The 17,993-nt window shown below is 38.4% G+C and overlaps 2 protein-coding genes and 1 long non-coding RNA gene across 5 annotated transcripts in view; 1 reads left to right on the plus strand and 2 right to left on the minus strand.

Annotated features, from left to right (window-relative positions):
- Positions 1 to 2,460: 2,460 nt before the first annotated feature.
- Positions 2,461 to 3,575, minus strand: LOC147490438 (zinc finger A20 and AN1 domain-containing stress-associated protein 9-like). Of its 3 annotated transcripts, none has more exons than XM_086565779.1 (2): positions 3,397 to 3,575; positions 2,461 to 3,222 (listed from the first exon to the last, which is right to left on the minus strand). In XM_086565779.1, exon 2 carries the CDS (start codon positions 3,191 to 3,193, stop codon positions 2,726 to 2,728), a length of 468 nt encoding a protein of 155 aa, XP_086421905.1. In that variant the 5' UTR covers positions 3,194 to 3,222; positions 3,397 to 3,575; the 3' UTR covers positions 2,461 to 2,725. The 3 variants fall into 3 exon arrangements, with proteins under 3 accessions (XP_086421905.1, XP_086421904.1, XP_086421906.1); XM_086565778.1 differs by having other exon boundaries at positions 2,461 to 3,258; positions 3,397 to 3,570; XM_086565780.1 differs by having other exon boundaries at positions 2,461 to 3,206; positions 3,397 to 3,554.
- Positions 3,576 to 4,823: 1,248 nt separating this feature from the next.
- LOC147490439 (uncharacterized) lies at positions 4,824 to 17,077 on the minus strand. Its single transcript, XM_086564639.1, has 2 exons — positions 16,280 to 17,077; positions 4,824 to 6,069 (listed from the first exon to the last, which is right to left on the minus strand). The coding sequence occupies exons 1-2, from the start codon at positions 17,019 to 17,021 to the stop codon at positions 6,017 to 6,019; spliced, it is 795 nt and encodes a 264-aa protein (XP_086420765.1). The 5' UTR covers positions 17,022 to 17,077; the 3' UTR covers positions 4,824 to 6,016.
- The window catches only part of LOC147490440 (uncharacterized), a 50,024-nt gene continuing 43,578 nt past the window's right edge, over positions 11,548 to 17,993 (plus strand). The window contains exon 1 of the long non-coding RNA XR_015197813.1: positions 11,548 to 12,078. This is a non-coding gene — a long non-coding RNA (uncharacterized LOC147490440). The remainder of the gene's footprint in view (positions 12,079 to 17,993) is intronic.

Here is a 17,993-nt window from a genome sequence, read left to right on the forward strand (position 1 = left end):
ATCTTTCCATTATCATATTTTCATTCTTATTTTGCCATTCTTATCTTATCTTTATAACAAATCATTCGTTTCATTAATTTTCTATGGTACAATATTGATGTTGCAGTGGTTTTCATGATGCAACATTAATGTTGAAGTGATATTTCTCGGTGCAATATTCACGTTGTAGTGGTTTTCATATTGATGTTGCAGTGATAGTGATATTTTCCGATGCAACATTGACGTTGTAGTGGTTTTTATGGTGCAACATTGATGTTGCAATAATGGTTTTTCATAGTGCAACATTGATGTTGCAGTGTCATGCTTCTGTGTCGGTCAACTTTGTCAAATTCTCTGTGTCAGTATAGAATTATTGAGAATTTAGTGCCAAACTATGAATGCACAGAGAGTGGATTGGACTTGTGCATTCTACAGGTTCCCTTACGTTGGCATGTGCATCCATCCACTCACAAATCATATTCTTTTTCGATCCCATATTCTTTTTCGATCCCAGCGTAAATGTATGTTACTGAGATCCCAAGTAATTGAGAAATCGTTTCAGTACATATTCCTGGCATAGATGTATGTTACAGAGATCCCAAAGAATTCATAGCAATACACTGAACTCTGCAGTCTACATAGTAAAGATTGTGTTGATCCCTTTGACAAAGGAAGCATATACGTACATGGGTAATTCTATTATCTTCCAAAGCTTCACACACAGTACTGTCATGTTCCAGGAGACATTTCCGCTGAACACCAGAGATGAGATGAGTAGACTAGGCCCACACACAAACCATGGAACTACAAAATGAGGCAGATAAACTTTTATTGCTTGCTCCCTCCCTACTGAAAGCTACCCAGCTATAACAGCAGAATTAAAACAACCCTACATTCTAACTCACAGAAGTTTTCTTTCACAATAGTTTTCAAGCAACGGATAAGAATCTGTTCAAAGCGAACTACTATCACAAGGACTGACGATGTGAAAGGATTTCCTTCAGTGTAAAGAATCAACTCCAATCTGTCATGTTTTCAATAACTATTAACTAGTGAAGTAGTGATCTTACCCTAGGCGACTATTGGAATATCCACACAATTTGAAATATAGCGTCCCACTACTACTAAAAGGTTGCCCTACCCCGGAAGCTCTTACCTATGCACTCAAAGGTTCGCGCCTACTCTCTAGGCTCACCCTATCGCCCTTCTCCTTCAACTGCTTAGGCTCCTTTTTTTTTTTTTTTTTGGGGTTGTCCTCTGAAGACCAATATGAGCAAACAAGAGAGCCTTATCAGTCGAAAGTGTCTCAATTACTAACAACGCACCAGTATCCCCAATCTTTGAAAAAATATTTTCCGTCTGTTGCCTATACATACAGTAAAGGAGAACGATAATGAAACAGCTAGAAAACAAGATACTATTATTAAGTACAACTGTCAGAGCCTAACAAAGGTCGAACAAGCCAGTATCATATTGCATTTTTCAGAGAGGGAAAGGCATACCCTTCCCCAGCTTCGACAGCCAAACCCTTCCCCAGCTTTTAGAAGCAGGCAATTACTAGCAATCCATAAAGGGTTTCTACTTTCTAGGAAGAAAGTCTAAAAGTACATGCATATGTCATGCGCACAGGAACATAAACAGACTAGACTAGAAAACAATAACCTGAATACCAATGGCTCAAACTTGGCACTCCAGTATGAGAAAAGATCCTCGGGTACTTGTAATTGAGAAACACCAAAAACAACCAGACTATCCCATCAGAAATATGAATTCTCAAGTTTTCCCACTCTGGAATGGTTTTGAAGCCAGAAATATCTTAAAAAAACATGACCATGACCATGATCAATAAGATCATTGCCCCAGAAAGAAGTATGTATTTATCAAACAGAGATAAACAACTTCCCATGCATAGCACACCATGGTCAGTAACCAAAGAAATACTCCGCCTCAGACCATTGCCAACACACATAATGGACCCAAATAGAGAATTGTATAGTAGATACAAGAAATCTAATATCAATCTAGTAAACACCCATAGGCCATGTAAGTATGCTATAGCTATCTAGTAAACATCCATAATCCATATCATAGTACAATGAAATTGATACTATCATAGATAAATGAAGATGAGAAATTCCAGTGGGTCTCACCACAATAAAAGTGATACTGCCATTAGTTAACTGGTGATGAAATCATGTTGTCTCTCCACACAAGAAACTAGCAAGCCTCTCCTAACCTAACTACACAAGATATGGAATATCTCTGTCTGGAAGCTCATTCATTAAGATAGATTAAGAAATAGTGATACAACTAGTAAACAAATTGCCTCTACTGCGTTTTAAAGTACATACGCTCAGCTCCTTTCACATAATCCAAAGTACCATACACGGTGAACTAATAAACGACACAGCATAACAAACAATTCAAAATAAGGCAAGATATCCATAAGATCAAACCACCAGTGCAAATGCTACAGCAAAATATACAAGGATAAAAATGAAATATAACCAACGATTTCACTCCAGTATCACTGGGTTTAAATTACATAGAACTGGACTATACACATGCAAGCAAGAAAAAAAAAAAGATAATCATAATACTACCACAAGCAAATTTATTTTCCAAACAAGATATCATTTCGAAATGTTTTATAACCAAAGGTTTCACCTTCTTTTATCATGCATAAAAAACAAATGCTCCACAATGACATTGCCCAATTCCTCATTCCATCCTTCTTACCCCACCATTAGATCTTCTCAATTTTATCTGCCTTCACAATAGGATTCGCTTTCGCAATAGCATCTTGACCAGCACTCTTATAATCAAAGGCACAATTATGCTTATCCGAATAACGATGAATCGAACAAAATGTCTCTCCACAACGACACTTGAACCCCGTCAATCCAACCCTCTTTCTACAAAAGTTACACCGATTCGCAGGCGGTTGGTTCCCTGGATCTTCTGAAGTTGTTCCTTCACTTTCCACAACAATGGGTTCAACCTTGTTATTCTCCTCCTCAACATCAACAACAGCACTAATAGCTGCTGATTTGGATTGCTTCAAATAGAAATCTCTGTAACATTTTGAACAAAGATTATTATTTGAAGCAGATCCAAAAAACCCACAATTGTTTGCACACATAATTGGTCCATTTGGTGCTTGCCCAACATTAGAACTATCCTCAATTTCCATTTTCTGTCTCTCTTGCTCCATTTCTAATCAAATCCTAAAAAAAAACAAATCTAAAAACACAAACTTTATTTCAATTCATTTCGAACCTGTTGAAACATTAAACAGAAATTAGAGTAATTAATTAAATTAAATTAAAGAAATTGATCTAATTGAATAATTTTAATTTAAAGCTGTTGAAATTAGAAACCCTAGTTTTCAATATTGGGGGAAAGTGAAACACAGACCTGATTTTCGAGATGGTTGAAATTTTTATAAAGTGATGAAGTGAGAGATGGACGGTGGAGATTTGCTTAGGAAAAAGAGGAAAGATTTCCTCTCTCTCTGTCTCCAAGCGGCCAAGAACAACAAATATAGAAATACAAAACAAGTGTGTGTGTGTGTCAAATTTGGAATGGGTGTACTTGTTTGCTCAATAGTGGTTGATAGTTTAAGATAGCCTACTCTTCATTTTACGTTTTTAAACTACCTACGCCCTAGTTAGAGATACGATGGCGACTTTTCGAGATACGTATTGAAGATTTGTTTAACAACTAGTCTATGAGCATTTCTAGGTGGAAGTATCACCTCAACATTTGCTTCCAGAATTTCGTGAAAAACCATTTCTAGGTCTAGCCGTATCTGTGGATGTAAATTTGTGGTTTTGGATGGGGATGTGGCACGACAATAGTAGTATCGCGCGCTATTGCTAATGTCGCGTGGATTTTTTTTTTTTTACTTTTTTAATTTGGCGTGGCAGTGGGAATGTCGCGTAAATTGTTTTTTTTTGACTTTTTTCAACTTTGAGCGACATTAGTAGTGTCGCAGGTGGTAGGTCGTATTCCAAATTTGCGACTGTTATTTGTCTCAACTTAGAATTGGTCAAAATTTACAGATACTGACCTCAAATTTCAGCCACAAACATGCAGGTGATACTACTACCACCTAGAAATGCTCTAACAAGCTAACAATAACTCAACAAGCAATTCTTCAATGTGTACATTCACTACATTGTGAGAAATGAGTTCCATATATTTTTTATATTCTTTGAGTGAACAAAATCAAGATGTTTTTATATTTTAATCAGAGAGATCATCAATATGAAAAAATTGTTGTTCAGTTATGTCATGTGGTCCACTGGCTACCAAATTCCAGAAATCGATTACCTGGTTTCCAAAGCTTTATTTATCTCTTTCGAAGTCTTATTTATATTCCTAGAAAAAAGGCAGGCGAGGACAAATAAATTCAGGTTGTTGTCGTAATATCGTAAACTTCTGAGTTACGAAATGATAATTTGTCAAAAATTCCGGCACGACTACCTCTCCTTTTCAAATTTTAGTTTTTTCTGTCTCTTGTTATGTTTTTCATTCTGTTGTTTACGTCTTTACGATAGTCACAAGTTAATAGTTCACTTCTTTATGCCTTAGTGACCATAATTATTTGTATTTTGTTAAGGTGCCCGAAATGAGCACATCCTGTAGTCAGGTACTGAGAAAATGAGTGTGGAGGAAATTTGCATTTATCCTGATAATCGTTGGTTCTCGATAGATATGATACCAATTTCCACAAGACCGCCAATCATAGATTATCTAAAACATTGTGCTTTCATGCATTATTGACAGAAATATGCGTCTCTTACTTATCATTAAGCATCAAATCAGCCAAATAACTACAATAGCTTGAGAAAAAAATACTTCTCCAATGATATTACATTTCCAAAATTTGTGGCTGAAAAGTGGATAACTATGTAACCGTGCAAATAAATCCATAGTAATTATTTTTCTATGCTTTCTTGCCCTGTGCAATTGTCTGAGTTGAGATTTGTAATAGAAGTTTTGAGAAAAAAAAAAAGTGGAAGTAAAATGGCACAGATGGGTTTGGAACAAACATGTACACCCGAGAGCTTCTGGGATTGTATGGAAACTGATTCAAAAAGCGTACCCAACTGATGACAGAGTTCAACAGAAGGGCATAAAGCTGGCATCTAGGTGTAGCCTGTGTGGGAAGGCAGAAGAAAGCACCCAACACTTGCTCTGGGAATGTGACGTTACTAGAGATATGAGGTGCTGGTTGGCTCAAACCTTCAAAGCTTCTTTACCTGTCTTGGATCTCCAATCAGTTATGAAAGCTTGCAAGCACCACAGTCCTATCAGGCAGGAACTATGGAATGCAGGCTTGGTTCAATTCATGATAGGCATATGGAAAACCAGAAACAAGATTTATTTTGAGGAGCGAACTCTGAATATTCAGTTACTGAAGAAGGACGACATTATGGTGGGGATAAACGTAACATTGCTGGTCATCTGGCAAAGGTGATACATAAGTAGTATCCATAGGCTCATCCAACCTCCTTTGACTGCGTAGGGCGTTGAAAGTAGTCCCATTCCACATAGAACATTAACACCTGCACCAAAAGGAAATTTAATGTAAACCTTTTGGCTAAAGCAAATACAATGGTACATTTTTAAACAACTTCCAGAGCTCATGCTTAAGACGGAATAATTAACAAGAAAACTACGGACTTTCTATGTAGTTTCCAAGCAGCTAATGGAGAGATCCAACCACAATACCACAAAATTCATCTGGAGATAATTAAGGGAAAAAAGATTAACATCTGGAGTATGCATGGTGTTACCATTGATGACTGCTTGAGTGTAAGAGCATTGCTGAGTTGGTCGTAGTTCGGGATAAGAGAACGCCTGACTCGACGCATGCTTTGATGGTGGAAGAGACGGCTCTTCTTTGTCCAAGGTTGCAGTACTGGGGATGGTTTGTTTAGGGCAAAATCAGCTGATTCCGATCTCTGATGTCTTCTATGAGGTGATGATATTGACAAGAACGAACTGCTTATTCCCAAACTCGATCCAGCTAAGAAGCTAACTGTGGGAGGGGTAAAGGTCGAATACATGTCCATTGATTGCCTGAATACATCGATACACTAATGTAAAGTTAGTGTGCGATAGACCCAAGACAAAGTTTTAAAAGTACTTCAATTTCCATGAGGCATCAGTTATCTTTGATTTTGTTTTTTTGGACTGTTCATGGCCATTTACATCATAAACTATGAAGTACATCAGTACATGATATTTTAATGCAATTAATTGGTTTCTTTACGAACTTCAAATTATTATGCCATATAGCATATTGTATGAAGGGTTACATAATGTAAGAAACTTATTCCAAAAATATACTTATTGTTAAGTAAACAAGAAAATCAAATTGATATGAACAAACCTTTAATATCAACAAACAAACAAACCTTTTAGTTCAACTAATGAACTTAATTTACCAATGATTAAATCCGAGCCTAGTGAAGATTCACTATGTCCTTAAGATGATTTTCCCCCTCACGGTGCTTGAAGGTTGATGGGAAACTATCTCCCAAAGATAACGGATTTCCTTATATGAAAGCCAAGACTTCAATTCTATAGACTCGTGAACACAACATAGTATTTGACTAAGAACGTAGGAGAAGAGAAAGATCGGAACGCGGTGTGATGCGGTGTATTTTCTCTCCAAATTCATCCACTATTTATAGGTGAGTGGTGCCTCTGAAAAAAAACACGGTGACTCTTGGGAAAAAGTAAGCAACTCTTTGAAAAGTCACATGTTTGAAAAGACACACCATTTCAAGATAAAGCAATCGCTTTTGAACCGGTGCCTATTTCGAAAGGTCACACCTTTTCGGCATGATGATAATTGTTTTGAACTAGTGCACATTTCGAAAAGTCGCACCTTTCGGCATGATGCATCGCTGTTTGAACTAGTGTACCATTTGAAAAGGTTTTTCTCACTTTACGCATCGCTTTCAAGATAAAACCCATTTCATCTTAAGTGGGGTAACTTGGGGAGACAAACTACTCATTCATATTTAAATGGATTTGAGCAAATCATTTTTCTAACAATCCCCACATGAATGAAAATTTGGCTTCTTTTATCATAAACATTGGATTTTCGTTCTTTTACAAATGAAAAGATACCGCGATCGTCAAGTAGCATGGGAGGCCTTGAACTTGCCTTAGTGAAAGACGATCGGATTTTAATTGGACGATCGGTAGACTTCTATTAATGTCCTCGAACCTGTCCACCGTTTGTATAAACCTAGACAATCATCTTCACGCAATACCTTCTCGAATACTGTTGGTTCTCACGTTTGTGTTCATTTTGGCCTTGAACACTTCTTGGTTTCAGATAGTGCTTTTGAGACATTTGCCTTTAAAATTCTCATAGAAGCGGCCCCACTTCGCACTAACATAGGTGATTTCTATAAAGAGTATCCTGCAATACTCCACTTGGATAACATAACTTTCCAAGATATAGTAAATCATTAAAAGCTTGACTTATCCTGGTTCTCACGGCAGATATGCACTGTCTTATATAGGAATGGGTTAGAGTATAATATTACTCTCCAGTGCTAACTGAGTCACAAACATAATTCAGTTGGCCCATTGAACCTAGATCTTGGGATCTCCAGTCAACTAGGTTGGTTTTTCCATTATGATGACTCTTGGTTGATTATCTCAAAGGCTTGAAGCCCATTCCCCTTGATAATCTTTCTACTTGCTCTCTCTTGTTAAACCTTTTGTAAAGCGGATCCCAATGTTATCTTTTGACCTTACATAGTCGATTGAGATAACTCCATTTGAGAGCAATTGTCTAACGGTATTATGTCTACGACGTATATGTCGAGACTTCCCGTTTATACATGCTACTCTGTGCTCTACCAATAGCAGATTGGCTGTCACAGTGTATACACACTGCTGGCACAGGTGGAGCCCAGTTTAGAATATCCTCTAAGAAATTTCGAAGCCACTCTGCTTCTTCTCCAGCCTTGTCCAATGCTATGAATTCGATTCCATAGTGGACCTCACTACGACGCGTTTGTTTTGAGGATTTCCAAGAAATTTATGCATCTCTCCTAGAGTAAAACACCACATTTGATGTCTTTTGAGTAATGCTTCAACAAATTTCCAATTTTGAATTGATTAATTCAAGGAGATTCATAATCCCCCACATTTTACCAATTTCTCATGACAAAGTCAATAAATTGGAAAACTATTTAGATATATGTTTAGCAAGTGAGGCGCCTTATTAAAGAATGTCACATATCATTCATATAGTGTCTAAACACTTCTAAGACCTCAATTTTGCTTATAAGTATGCTTTACGAATAATATCTTAAACAATCTTCTTTATTGGCACTCTTTGGCGCAATAGTAAAACACATACATCTTACAAATAATAAAATATTTTTAGAACCCTTTTAGCACCAGCCATTCCTAACATCTGGAATAAAGCAAGGATTCTCGGAATCTTGGATCATAATTCCCTCCAAGTGTGGCATTACCACCACCTTGTTGGCTTTCAAGAAGTCCATTCCAAGAATGACTTGAAAATGGTCTAAGCGAGCTACCATCAGGTCCACCTTTCCTCGCCAGTTGTGCATCTTAATGTCAACTTCCAAAGCGAAGTCCTTTCACCGGTTCGGCTTCTTGGTTCAAGCCTCTCATAGAGCACCGTACATTCTGCGAAGTTTCAATCCAATAGCCTCGGATACATACTTTCGAGAGATTAGCATTATGAGTTGAACCAAGATCTACCATTGCTAGTAGACACCAGTAGTTGTTGAGTTCCACTTCTACTTAACATAAGGTCATCATCGGGGACCAAAATATTCATACCATTCAACAAACTAGTAGGTAAAGCAAATGAAATAGGAATAACATTAATAGGAGAACCTGGTGGTGTTGTCATTTCTATTCTGAAATAGAAACCCACTCTCTTATTTCTGAAAACCAAAAAACATAAACAAATTATGTTCACTTAAGAAGATACACTCAGAAATTCAACGAACCTTCTTTGTTCGCTATTCTCAAGAGCCTTTACTGTTCGCTGCTCTCAAGAGGCTTGAACGTCCCTCTGTGTATAGACCAAGTGATTGTTTGCGCAAGTTATTAAAACAACACAGTCGATTTTAAGTACTTTTTCGCAAACCAAAATAATGAAAAGCCGCCGCTTATTTGTTTAAAAAATTCTGGAACGTCAGGACACCAAGCACCAACAGTTGCATTGTGTACGTGTTTAAACCAAACGGTTTAAATCAAACGGTTTAAACCATTTCTTGCTAACAGGTGGTACCGTGTTTAGCCTTTTCAAAAATTCGCTTTTTTCCAACTGATGCCTTGTAACATACTCCATGCACCGATTCAAACATTTTTCCAAAGTCAGTACTTGCCAACAGGTGTGGTCCCATGGTCTAATGGTAATGACATATCCGTGTCTCTTGGTTTGGACAAACAGTTTTAACCACCCGCCACGTGTCTTGTTACCAATTAACAATTGCGACTGTTCACAACATTAAAGTGTGCATTGACCAACCCAAGTTTGTTGAAAAAAAAAAATTTTTACGTCAAACTTAGTTAGTTCTTAGTTGCCAACGGTTAAAAGAAAACTAATAACCAACCTGTATGCACCTAACCCAAACGTTCCTTCCTTTTTAAGAAATCATTGAACCTTTCGGATGGATATGTAAAGACCAAGACATTGTCATATCTTGTCCAAGCAATAAAATTACTTAACAAAGTCATGTCCCAAAAAACATGCGACTTTCTTTGTGTTACTAAATTGTATTAGTATTTACTGTAGACACTTTCATATTGTCTCACACCAATAAAGATTGTTAGTGCATTCAAAGTTAACAATAAGTATAGCCTAAATTAATTCAACCAAATTAATTCAAGGCAATAAAAAAAGATCATCTCTTAAGTTTGTAAGAAACTTATTCCAAAAATATACTTATTGTTAAGTAAACAAGAAAATCAAATTGATATGAACAAACCTTTAATATCAACAAACAAACAAACCTTTTAGTTCAACTAATGAACTTAATTTACCAATGATTAAATCCGAGCCTAGTGAAGATTCACTATGTCCTTAAGACAGATTTTCCCCCTCACGGTGCTTGAAGGTTGATGGGAAACTATCTCCCAAGATAGAACGGATTTCCTTCTATAGAAAGCTAGCACTTCAATTCTATAGACTCAGCGAACACAACATAGTATTTGACTAAGAACAGAGGGAGAAGAGAAAGATCAGAACTCTGTGTGATCTGGTGTATTTTCTCTCCAAATTCATCCACTATTTATAGGTGAGTGGTGCCTCTTCGAAAGAACACAGTGACTCTTGGGAAAAAGTAAGCAACTCTTTGAAAAGTCACATGTTTCGAAAAGACACACCATTTTCAAGGCATAAAATCACTGTTTCGAACCGCCTATTTTCGAAAAGGTCACACCTTTTCGGCATGATGCACTGTTTCGAACCAGTGCACATTTCGAAAAGTCGCACCTTTTCGGCATGATGCACTGTTTCGAACTAGTGCACCATTTCGAAAAGGTTTTTCTCACTTTACGTACTGTTTCAAGATAAAACCCATTTCATCTTAAGTGGGGTAACTTGGGAGACAAACTACTCATTCATATTTAAATGGATTTGAGCAAATCATTTTTCTAACACATAATAGATATTCAACCAGGCGCGTTGGCTTTGGGACATCCAAGTTGAAGGCCGCCCTTATCCGTCATCACTTTCGACCAAGCGGAATAAAGGTTATGACAATCCCTTTCTCCAACTACACAAAGCTTGCAAAAAGTTCGCGAGCCTGATGAATCGATCTTTGCGTGAATTTCGCTATAACATCAACCTCATATTCGAAACATTGGGAGCAAAAAGAATCGAGAGCTTCATTTCGAAAAGAGAAGAAGCGTACTCGCTTCCATGTTGCGGAAGAATTGATCATTTTATTATTTTCTCTGTTTTAGTAAAGAGTGGTTCTCTCATTGATCATCCGGTGTTCCCAAACAGTAAAAAGAAGAATGCGGGAGAGAGCGAAGATGAAGCAAAGAGGAAAAGTGATAAGAATACATCCAAACGTGCAAAGCTAGCTTGCAAAAGTTCGCGAGCACAATGAATCGATCTTTGTATGAATCTGCTATACATCAACCTCATATTCGAAACATTGAGCAAAGGGCGAAGAGTGCTTCATTTCACGAAAAGAAGAAGCGCACTCGGCTTCCATGTTGCGGAAGAAAGAAACACCAAACGAAGAGGGTTGAAACGGCGGCGAAGCAATCTTTGCACGATTGCTGATGGGAGAAGACACAAAGTATAGAGAAGCTTATCCAAATCGGTGGTAGACAAATGCATTCGATGGTGTTTTATAGGTGAATTCTTTGTTGTTGCTGTCATCCCATATATGTTAGCTACTGAGAGGCACGATAATGCTAATGTTCTTTGGGACATCAAGTTGAAGTCGTCCTTATCCGTCATCACTTTCGACCAAAGCAGAATAAAGGTTATGACAATCCCTTTCTCCAACTACATCATCTCTCGGATACGGGTGTTGGACATCGCAGATATGCACATGCTATCCAATGAAAGTCATATGTAGACCATCATTGTACTTCTGAAAACAGGGTGGAATCAAGAGATTATAAGGACAATAGGGATCCCAAAGTAGATAACAGAGATTTCAAGGGTGAAACTAGGGACATGTATGCCGAGTCAAGGGTTGAGCCTCAAAGTGGTAAAGGCGTGAGAATATAAAGTAGAGGGGATGATAGTAAAGAAGTAAAACATGACAGGGAGTCTCATATGGAATTTAAGGGCGATGTTAAGATCGATAAGGATGCTTATAATGCTGGAAATAGTCCTTTGAACTGGAAGGATCCTAGGGAACAACATAGAGGGAAACGATATCCTGAAGCAGCAACCGATGGTATCGATACATGGCGTAACTCCCGAAGTACTACTTAAGGAACAAGTGAGATTGGTAGGGATTCTTCAACAATCTCTAGAAGCACATGCGGACTAGGAGAACGAATTTGTCGTCAAAAGTGATGATAAGTTGAAAGATAAGGACAGGAAAAAGAAAGGTGAGAAACACGAGATTGGGGAGAAAGGGACAAGGATTTAATTGATCGGCAAAGCAACCTTCCATTAGGTAATAGTAGTAGTGAACACATAGAAATAACTAGGGAAGAAAGAGAATCGGAGAGGTGGGAGAAAGATAGAAAGGACGTTCGAAGAGAAAGAGCGACCAAAGGAGAGGAGAAGGATCATATTAAGAAGGAAACATTGAATGGGATAGAGAAAGAGGGTTTACACAATGAGAAGGAATCGCGGATGGATCTATTAGAACACCGAGTTGGAAAATCCTGCAGTGGAACAGAGGAGGCAAAAAGAACATGATGGCTGGAAAGCCGGTGATAGGAGTGTAAAGATAGGAAAAAGGAAAGAGGCGTAGAATCGAAGGGAGACGACATATGAAAACATGGTAAGTGTTATGACAAGGAGTCGATTAAGGATTGATGGAGGCGATAGAGGTACGTAAAAAGAAAGATAAGGTTTCAACCGGTGTTCAACAACGTAAGAGGATGCTTGACCAAGGGGCTCTCAAGTTAATTGGTAGCCTCGATTTCGGTCTCGCTTCGAGGGATAACGAGGAGTGTCCGAGTGCCTTAATTAGAATCGGAGTAAAATGTTCGGAGGAACTCATCGAGAGAATGGAGACTCAAGATGTTCTCAAAGAGCCGTGTTTGGTTGAAAAAGTTTTTCTTCGGGTTAGAAGTGAAGGAATTCGGATGACACGCTTGAAGCCGCGACCGCCCGGTGGTGCCGAGAGTTTTGTTGAGGACTGCAAGTTGCAGGAGATACTTCACAAATCTGTAGAGTTTCTCCCAAGTCTGTGGAAGCAAGCCGGATTTTTTTATGAAACTATTGCTGCCTATCGGTGAGCTTTATGAAACTATTACAGCTACATGGAGGGAGACAAACAAAGGTGCGGATAGCTGTGCGAGACATGGAGCAGCATTGCAAAATGGAGAAAGTAAATGGTGGGACAACAAACCTCCTTTTGTGAGAGATATGGAGAACCACTTTACTACTTACTTCCGTTTCATAAGTTATATGTAAGATGTAATAGGTGGGTACACAACTGATGATACTCATTCTATACAGTTCTTAACACTTCTTATTCTTTTTCCTTGTAACTTTATTCTTTTAATCAATTACCTTTAAGCGAAAAAAAAAAAGGTGAGCTTTAAGCAAGCCCTAGAATCTGGATTCTCAGAAGTTGGCCACCATCCATAAAGATTTGGATGCTGCCTCCACTGAACCCACAGGAAGCCCTTTGCAAGCTATGGCTAACAGACAGAAGAAAAGAAACAATTGTATTAAGGAAGAGTTGATAGGCCCGTGCTAACACAGAAGCTTTTGCCCTTATGTACCTAAGTGGCTGATGCCTTCTTTCGCTCATAACGAGCGGTTGCACTCTCCACTCTCCATGTATTCCTCTTCCCCTGCCCTAACCACGGAAGGAAGTTAGGCTGAACCAAGTGGCCTTACGGATGCTGCCTCCACTGAACCCACAGGAAGCCCCTTGCAAGCTATGGCTAACAGACAGAAGAAAAGAAACAAGAAATCTCCCGCCAAGCTCCGTATTCAATCCCTATGGAATTAGATTCCTCGCCTATTGGCTGATTAATTAATTGACTAAGGGGATTCGCATGCTTGCTCGCTGACTTAATTCAATAGATATGAAAAATACTCTAACCCATCCTTCACTGGCATAGGGAGATAGCCAGGAAGAGCACACAATATGTGCACATCGTCATCAAAAGTCACATTGCCTAAAGAGTCTAGGCATGCCATTTCACCAGGCACTTCACTCAAAGTAATTATATCTCTCACCCCTGTCCGCCAACGCAAATATTGCTTGAAGACAGCATACTCTAAGTCATCAATATAGACAGTGTTACCCTCAAATGTCTTCTTTACTAAGACCCATTTCAAAGAGCAAGGATAGGTAGCAGCACAAGCCTTCTTTACCTTCTAGTCATCAATGCCAGTCGAGCCACTCCTTAGTGTTCGAGGAAACAAGGCAAGCTCAGGTGCATATATTGGGAAGTGCTCCCATAGCCACATTTGTAAAATACCATATTGACCAAGTTCTCAACCTTATACACTCTGTTTGCAGCCCGTAAGTCCGCTTGGAATCGATCAAGGTAATGATATTGTAAAATCCAAAAAATAAGCGCCAACAGGCGCTGCCACCCCTCGAGACAACTTAACTGCCCGAGGAAAAAGAAATTCTTGCACCTTCTCATGCTATTCAACCTCTATAATGTTACATGAGAGCCACAAAACGATCATAGCAGCCAGCCAACACGAAGAACCTTGACCTTCGTTGCTTGCATACTTATTGAGCTTTGTTGCTCACTTACTTCTGCATTTACATTATGCTTATGCACTAGACGTTTTGTTCGTTTATGGCAGTAGTTAAGTAGCTTATTAGCTTATTGTTTGAACTGTCTTGCATACTATTCGCACACTTTTCCCTGATGCCCCCAAAGTTTATTTGGAATAATATAAGTAGGTGATAAACACAAATTTTCTAAACTAAATATTAATGCATAAACACTAATACCTAATCTAACAAACACTTAATTAAATCAATATTCCTACTATCAAATAATGGTGAAGCAATATATTAGAGTACAGATTTGTTCCACTCTTAAACTATCAAGAGATAATGAATTCAACTAAGAGTGAATTAACGTAATAAGTACATCTAGAACATGATTCAACTTAGAGCAAACTCATTAGTTGATCTAGCTTCTTATCAGCTCACTGTTACAATAGTTCTAGTATTAGACCAACAACGTGCTGATTAAGCTTATTACTTTGATCTAAGGAGCTCAAGTGAGCCTCTTTAAACTGTTCACTGAACAATGTTGATGGAGATTTCGGCTTTTGGGACAGTTTTCTTCGGCAACAAAAACACAGTAACAAAAGAAAACATACACTCCCAACAATCACACAGACAACCACTTTGATAGGAAAAGACTTCTTCTTTGGCTTTTGGGTGCATGGAGGCAGATTCAAATCTACAATACCACCACACAAGTTTTTATTTCCATCAAGCTTAAAACAAACTTGTATTTCTAAAACCCCATTGCCCGGTACCTGACCTTCAAACTGGTTAAATGATAAATTCAGCTTGAGGAGAGGGAATCCCCCTAAGAATTCAGGAATCTCCCCTGACAAATTGTTACGAGAAAGATCAAAATATTCAAGGCCTCTTAAAGAGCTTAATGACTTCGGAACACTTCCTTGAAAGAAATTTCCATCCATGTAAAGGCTCTTCAAAGTCAAACAATTACCCAGTGATTTTGGAAGGTCACCGGACAATCTGTTTCCAGAAACTGACAGCTTTTCAAGATGGGTCAGGTTACCTACTTCTGCTGGTAGAGGACCAGTAAGGGCATTTTGATCCAAATTTAAAGAAACTGTGAGGGAGGACAGACCAATAACTTCTTTGGGTATTGTACCATTGAGGTTATTATGAGAAAGATTTAATAGGACTAACTTTTGACACATTGCAAGAGAAGGTGGTATGCTTCCACTGAAATTGTTATCACCTAATTGGAGTTCTGTTAATTCACTCAAAATACCAAGAGAAGCTGGAATTTGGCCTGAAAACATATTCCCTTGTAGATATATATATTGTAGTTTGCCGAGCTTTCCTATAACTGCAGGGATGGTGCCGGTAAGATAGTTGTCAGATAGATGGATTCTTTCTATGTTCAGCAAGTTTTCAATTCCTACTGGAATACTACCATATATTTGATTATCTCCTACATCAAAATTGGTGAGGGTTCTGGACAAATTAGACATTGATTCTGGTAATGGACCTTTAAGCAAATTTTTTGGAAAATGCTACCCCTTCTAAATTGCTACAATTGGTTAGAGAAGTTATGAATTCCAAATCATTGCCCCCCTCGCTTCCTAGTTGATTTTCGTGCAAATAGAGGTTGCGAAGACTTTTCAATTTTCCTAAATCCATTGGAACTGGACCAGTGAAACCATTTTTGTAAAGTGCGATAGTTTCCAGTGTTGTAGCGTTGGATAATGAAACTGGTACAAGGCCTGTGAACTTGTTTATTCCCAAGTACATCTTTTGGATGCTAGGAAGAGTAAGGCCAATATTGGGAGGAAGGCTTCCCTCTAGTTGGTTCTCAACAACTGAGAAAAGACCCAAGTTTGAGAGGTTGTAAAGGCATGAAGGAACCTTACCTGTGAGACCATTGCTGGAAAGTTGAAAGAAGCTTAAGTTCCTACTGCGGCATAGGTCGTCTGGAATGTTTCCCAGCAAATTGTTTTCCACAAGTGAAAGAAACATAAGAGTTGATATGTTGCCAAGGGATGATGGGATGTTTCCACTTAAGTCATTCAAAGCAAGACCCAATCCTTTCAGTTTTGATAGAGATCCAAGCTCAGCAGAAATGTTCCCAGATAACTTATTGTCAATGAGATTGAGGACTTTTAAGTCAGAACATTGACTGATATTTACTGGGATTCCACCGTCGAAGGAATTGTTATTGAGTAAGAGGTATTGTAGACGTGACAAGCGACCAATCTCTTGCGGGATTTCACCACGGAAGTTGTTATGACTAAGATTGAGTGTTGTAAGGAAGGTGAGGTTTCCTATGTAAAGAGATAGAGTACCTTCAAGTTTTTGAGATTCCAGGTCCAAACTGCCAACTGTATCACGGGCTTGAAGGCTGCACGTTATTCCTTTCCAATCACAGTGGTGAACTGAGTCATTCCAGGAATTTAAAGCTCCCAACGGATCAACTACTTGAGACTTGAAGGCTAGTAATGCAAAACGATCAGACTCGTTTCTGGATGAAGGTATGACGACTTGTGCTGTGCCATCCATCATTGATTTTATCAAGATCATGCATGCACAAAACAACCAATATGATTGACTGAAGAAAGCCAGATGAAAGAATGTCAGTGGTGAAGGCATGGCCATGGTCCCTGTCTTATGCGAAACGTAGAATGAGTACTATGGCACTGAAAAGAATATATTAGAGAATTTAAACATCTTTGCCGCTGAATATTCGGAGTGACTATCTCCTCTGTCTGGTCTTGAAAGAGATAGTATGAAAACCTTGTGCATATTGGATCAGACTCTTACAGCAACTCGAGCCACATATTAACATGTTTCTAGACACACTTGAGACTTATGTATCAATATATCTGTTTCAAGACATTAACCTGTTATCCAAGTCAAATCAACAAATAGTAACAAAAGTCTTCATTCTATATGGTTTTGCTTTGTCTTGCCAATCCCCATCCCCCATCCCCCATCCCCCACACCCCACACCCCACACACACACTTTCACCCCTGTCCAAGTCAACACATCTTCACCGTTATCTCCATGGTCAACTGCAATTAAAATACCATAGTGTTTGACTTGGACCTTTTTGAACTTCTGGTGGGCTTCTCTTGGACTATAACAAATGGTCTTTAAGTACAAACAATATTTCGACCTCTTTTGCATTCTAAAATATCGATTTTGTTGAAATTTAATGAATTAAGTACCAAAACATGCAAAAGCATAGAAAGTTGGAAACTATGATTATTTCACATTATTGGCTACTATATGTATGCACCTCGACCGATGCAAATTATTGACTTACATTTTTTTTTGCTAGTTTCCACTTTCCTCTTGGAATATTTAATATGTTAGACACAGCCGCTCTCTAGAGTCAAGCGTGTCAACATTTCCCAAACTGACCGTCATTTAAACAATTGGACAAGTCGGTTCTCAATAGCTTTACACAGGTACTTGAGGCTTCAATTGCTCTCTATAGTCAAGTGTGTCACATTTCCCGCACTTAATAGGAGCGGATAAGTCTCCTGAAGTCTGTACACGTTTTGCACTCTTGCGTGTCAAGAGGGTATGTTTCAAAGTCTTCCATATCCTCTGACTTAAGTCCC

The sequence above is a fragment of the Coptis chinensis genome, chromosome 6, assembly GCF_015680905.1.
Source record: "Coptis chinensis isolate HL-2020 chromosome 6, ASM1568090v1, whole genome shotgun sequence".
NCBI classification, from domain to species: Eukaryota; Viridiplantae; Streptophyta; class Magnoliopsida; order Ranunculales; family Ranunculaceae; genus Coptis; species Coptis chinensis.